Source organism: Corythoichthys intestinalis, chromosome 7, assembly GCF_030265065.1.
Source record: "Corythoichthys intestinalis isolate RoL2023-P3 chromosome 7, ASM3026506v1, whole genome shotgun sequence".
In the NCBI taxonomy this organism is placed as follows: Eukaryota; Metazoa; Chordata; class Actinopteri; order Syngnathiformes; family Syngnathidae; genus Corythoichthys; species Corythoichthys intestinalis.
Genome location: NC_080401.1, coordinates 36,707,907 through 36,713,339, shown reverse-complemented (window position 1 = coordinate 36,713,339; position 5,433 = coordinate 36,707,907). Strand labels below are relative to the sequence as shown.

At 34.0% G+C, this 5,433-nt stretch overlaps 1 protein-coding gene across 6 annotated transcripts in view; it reads right to left on the bottom strand.

Annotated features, from left to right (window-relative positions):
* Window positions 1-4,224: 4,224 nt before the first annotated feature.
* The window catches only part of si:dkey-21p1.3 (collagen alpha-1(I) chain), a 69,342-nt gene continuing 68,133 nt past the window's right edge, over window positions 4,225-5,433 (bottom strand). For all 6 annotated transcript variants that reach the window (XM_057842054.1, XM_057842055.1, XM_057842056.1 and 3 more), the window contains 3 exons: window positions 4,942-5,025; window positions 4,676-4,873; window positions 4,225-4,611 (listed from right to left, as the gene is read on the bottom strand). In XM_057842054.1, the coding sequence (XP_057698037.1) occupies window positions 4,459-4,611; window positions 4,676-4,873; window positions 4,942-5,025 (435 nt within the window). In that variant the 3' untranslated portion in view covers window positions 4,225-4,458. The remainder of the gene's footprint in view (window positions 4,612-4,675; window positions 4,874-4,941; window positions 5,026-5,433) is intronic.

The window sequence follows — 5,433 nt, the reverse complement described above, 5'->3', positions numbered from 1 at the left end:
CTGAACTGCTCCAGTCTTTTAACGTCATCAACAACCTCTGAAGCTTTTATGTTTTTTTTTTAATTAATTTTTTTGTTTTTGTTTTTAAATAATGGAGCAGCAAAGTCCTGTTGCATCATCCTAATTTGGTTTTAAACAAATTAAAAAAACTGAAGTTGATTTCATAGTTTGATTTCAGTTTTACTTTCATGCAATACATGCTTGGAAATATTGCAATTGTAGATTTCCATTTTGCATCATTCAGATGTTTTTTTTTTTTTTTTTTTTTTTAGCAGTCGTGAGATTAAAGAGTGCATATTTCTTTAATAGAGTAGCCTATGATTTAGACCCAGGTAGCAGACTGACGTTGAAAAGATGTTGGATCAACATTCCGCTGTCGATCTTATATCGTTAAATCAACGTCACTTTTGCACCCCCAATTAATGTTGTTTCAACGTTGAAATTATTACAAAACCTAAACGTCATTTCGATTAGTGCCACAACGATTAATCAATTAACTCGAGTATTCGATTAGAAAAAAATACTCGAATTAAATTTGCTGCTTCGAGTATTCGTTTAATTAAATTGGTGTTGTAATGGTTTGTTTTGAAATTGTTTGCATTTAGTTTTATTGATTTGGGTGGATACATGGCCCTCTCGTCTACCTCATTTCATATGGCTGAATCCATCTGCTCCCTGTTAAGACCAACATAAGCTAAGTTTTTGTTTGAGCTCATGTTTTTTTTTTTTTTTTAATGCATTCATAATTTAGTTTATAGGTATATTTATAGGCATATTAAGCCATTTTTTGTGGGAATATGTGTCTAAACCATTTAACAGCATTGTAAAAAAAAGTTTAAGCTAGCGGACTTTTGCTATGTAAGTTAGCCAACTGTTCTTTTGTTGTACATAGATTGTCATTTATTATTTTTTAATACCATTTGAGGCCCAGCTCAGGTATTTAAATTTTTTATGTTCCTTATCCGTTTACTCGATTATTCGAACTAAATAGTTCATCGATTAATCGACTACTAAGATCATTGATAGCCGCAGGCCTAATTTCAATTATTAATAATATTGGAACAACGCTAATTCAATATTATGTTTTCGACCAAAACGCCCGCTCATCCATAATTCAATGAATTTTCAACCATATTTCACGATCAATCATAAATCAATTATTCGTCAACATTAGTTCATCAACTATAAAACAATGTTAACCCAACCATGGCCTGACATACCATAGAACAACGTTGTTTCAACGTCACTTGACATTTTCGATGTCAACCATACTAATGATTTTGATGGAAAATCAACGTTTATTCAATGTCGGTCTGCTATTTGAGGACTTTTTTTTGTATTTGTATCATTTCATTTTAACTTTTTAATGTTACACCATACACGCAATGATGCAAAATATTTCACTTGATTCACTTCATTTGTAGAAGTTCAAATGAAAATCAGGCTTCAAAGATTGATGGAAAGACAACCCTAGAATATACTGAACAAATTTCATTTTAATCCCCACACAAATAAATGAGTAGCCGTTTTAGTATAGTGTCCACAGAAAGAAGACTAAAGCAAGTGAAATATTGTGCCTTCCTTCTGGGCAGTCAAAAATACACTTGTGTAAATAAATATTCAGCCTTAATCAATATTCTAGAAAAAAATGTCTTAAATTCACACAAAAAAAAAAACCTCTCAATATATGCATATCTAGTATTATCTACTGTATGTATGTATAAGCACAAGTTCTATCTCTTCTTGCTGAGAACTCCATGGCTGCGTTCAGACTGCAAACATTGCTCATTCCAGTCTGATTCCTCCTCAAATCTGATTTTCAGGGCTGACTATTCACACTATTTTTACCAAGTGTCCAAATCAAATCTGAGCCTGTTCAGACTGGGCCACTTATTGACACACCTGACAAGGTTACTGTCATAGGCAGAGTTTGACTTTTGGGGCACAGGGGGCACAACATGTTGATGACCCTGAAACGCAGTGTCAGCAATAAAATTTACTTACAAGAATATTTATAATAATAAGTTGAAAATGGGCGTTTTTTTGTTTCCCCATCATTCTTGAGGGGAATTCTAAATCAGGCTGCTGGCAGGACAGCTATACTTTTCACCAAGATCATCATCCATTGAATAAGGTACGCCTGCCGGTGTTGTGCCAATGTAGTTACCTCAGTGAAAAATTGCATCCCTTGGGCAGAGCCATATGGAAGTAGATTTGTGTCTTTATGATTCGATCAAAAAAAAAAAAAAAAGTTGCTTCAATCAATAAAAAAGTTGCTTCAATCAAAATAAATATTTTCAATTTAAAAAAAATCAAAAAATCAATTAAAAAAAATGTGTTTGAATACAAAAATAAATTTGAAATTCAAAAAAATGCATTTGAAAGCTATTTTTATTTGAATTTTTTTGGTTGAAGTCAATTTTTTTGATTGAAGCAACTTTTTTGATTGAAGTAATGTTGTTTTGCGTGTGGGCCACATTTTGGCTTGGACATTTGTGTCATTATTAATCAATCAAAAAATAAGTTGCTTCATACAAAAATATACATATTTTCAAAAGAAAAATCATTTCAATCAAAAAAAAGAAAAATGTTGATCAATCAAAAAAAGAAAAATGTTGATCATAGAAAAAGTTTTTGAATGCGAAAAAATATTTGAGACTCATAAATTTGCATTTGAATACTTAATTTTTCATTTAAAAAAGTTTTAATTGATTTTAGCAATCCTTTTTGTGTTTGGGCCATAAAAAAATGAAATGCCCCTCCCCATTTTTTGGTTGTTGTTGAAAATAATATGCAAAGCAAATGACCGTCTAAGGTGCTAGTAACATGATCTGTTCGAAAAATGATTTAGACCCATTATAAAAATATATTTTTTTGTTCATTTCATTCATTTTTGTTGTTTGTTTTCTTGCTTTACAACTTTTAGAAATATAGGAAAGTCAATTATATGCAATGACACTTTACGGCCACCCCCCTTAAACTCCGCTTATGGTTGCTGTGGCAACAAATGCGTCATGCAGCACAGAGGTGAATCACAGACAGTCAAAACCCATCTGGGCTATTCACATTGAGAAGCATTTTGTCCATATCTGATATAAAACTACCTCCCGAATTTGGTTTCAATTTGTGATACAAAAATCACATTTCTGTGCTTTTTTGACTGTTCAGACTACCAAAGAGCCATCCACTTTCAGTCTGGATGGGCTAAAAATCAGATTTTGGCTGCCTGTCTGTACAAGGCCTAACTAAAATGGGTACTCCGTTATTTGTGTGTTGTGTTATTGTGAGTTTTTTTGGAGAGGTAATGTGCGTGATTTTTATTGGCCATTTAATCAGGGCTAGTTAAGCTAGCAAATCACTTAAAAAAAGTCGTAAATCTGCAGTTGTATTTTAACTAATTGGCTGCCATGGACAGTGAAAGATCATTCCCAGCTCTTCCTGTTCAAATGAATCGAACATCTCTTCATCCAATGTCAAACCCATCAATGGCTTTGAGTTAAATTAGTGTGCTGTACAGACGGAAGGCTGTCCTCGAGTAGCTAACTCCTAACTATAATTTCACAATTATTTAACCAGCTTAGACTCTAAGCCTTAGAGGATTGATGCGTATACATACCTAGAAATAATAAAGGTATAGCTTAAACTGACAGTGTACACACCTACAACAACATGTGTGGCGACTTGACAGCCCTTCAGTCTGTAATATGAATAAATCAGTGATGACCGTATATAATAAATAAATTGATGAATACAGCGAGGGATACAACAGCATAATTCAGTTCCTCTCACGAGCTTTGGCACAAGTTTGAAGGATATTTGAAAAGACGTGTTGTGGGTTCTGGCCAGCTGGTCTTATGAGTGCAGCATGTCAAAAACAATTAGCTACAAAGACACAAGGTTATACTTATGAGAATAGCATCTGTAGTTAATTTGTATCCAAATCCCCTTAATAGCGTCTTTGTGGTTTTGTGTGTTGTAATATGCTACAATTAATGAGCATATCTTTCCACACATTTACCTGAGGGTTTTCAAGTATTAACTAACTCCATTGTAGAACTTTCTTATGACCCGACTTTGTTAATGATATTAGGCAATGCGATGCAATGTTGTGTCGGTACACAAATACAGGGCAAACAAATCCAAATAAAATGTTTTAAGAAAGAGTTGATGACAATTAATTCCTTCATTCATTTCTTTGTGATTTGATTTTATTAGTTTCAAGTATTTCATTCAGATTTTTCATACAAAAAATATATACCTGCAAATATATTTATCTTGTGTGAACAATTTGTAAGAGATGCCATATATCCACTTCTAACAAATTTCATTCAATAAATATATACAAAAGAGAGCAGCGATAATGCACGTTGTCAATACTCCATACATTCTTACAATAGTTATTTACAGGGGTTTTATTAACACTCACAAATAGCATTCACATGCACTGACAGTCATATGTCACAAGAAGCAGACGGGTCCCAATTCAGCTTTGATTTCAGGGATGTGCGCCCAATGCGATGCCATTTCTATCCCCAAATCTCTGATTGGAAGTAACTGCATATCACCTCGATGTAGTTCGGTGCTGCCCCAAACTTTCACAACCAATTCCACCTGTGAAAGCAAGTGGAAAAATTAATACTATTCATTAGTGAGCCTTTGCGAAACAATCAATTACCTCATGTCCTCCTGTTGACACAGTGGTATGGTGCGTATGGATGTCTTTGTGGGAGTCTCCGAGTAAGTGGAGAAAGTTACTCATGCTATCCAATGCAGAGTGGTTGGATGTCCATTTTAGCTTCATACGCTGGAAACATGTGAGGCTGTGTAAGCGTAGAAACCTCAGCTGGACGACATCTATGCCAAGGTAACCAAACTATAGAGCATTGGACAATATATTAGTTTCTATTGATTCCTTTATCGGTTCAGAAAGATCTGTCTTACCTTATCACCACCATATTGCTGGCTAAACCACTGAATTAATGATGTTCTTATCTGGTCCTTTTCTCGATCCCACTCGAAGGTTATCTACAAAACATGAAAAATGTTTCTTTTACATGGACTTGTCATTTTGGTGTATTGAAGTTAATAAGTACAGTGGTATGATAAAGTATGTGAACCTTTTGGCATTTCTCACAATTCTACATAAAATCATCAAATGTGATCTGATCTTTGTCAAAATCACACAGATGAAAAGACAGTGTCTGCTTTAACTAAAACCATCCAAACATTTATAGGTTTTAATATTTTAATGAGGATAGTATGCAAATAATGACAGAACGGGGGGTGAATAAGTAAGTGAACCATCACATTTAATATTTTGTGCCCCCCCGTTTGCAATAACTTCAATCAGACGCTTCCTGTAGCTGCAGATCAGTCTGGCACATCGATCAGGACTAATCCTGGCCAATTCTTCTCTATAAACATATTGTAGTT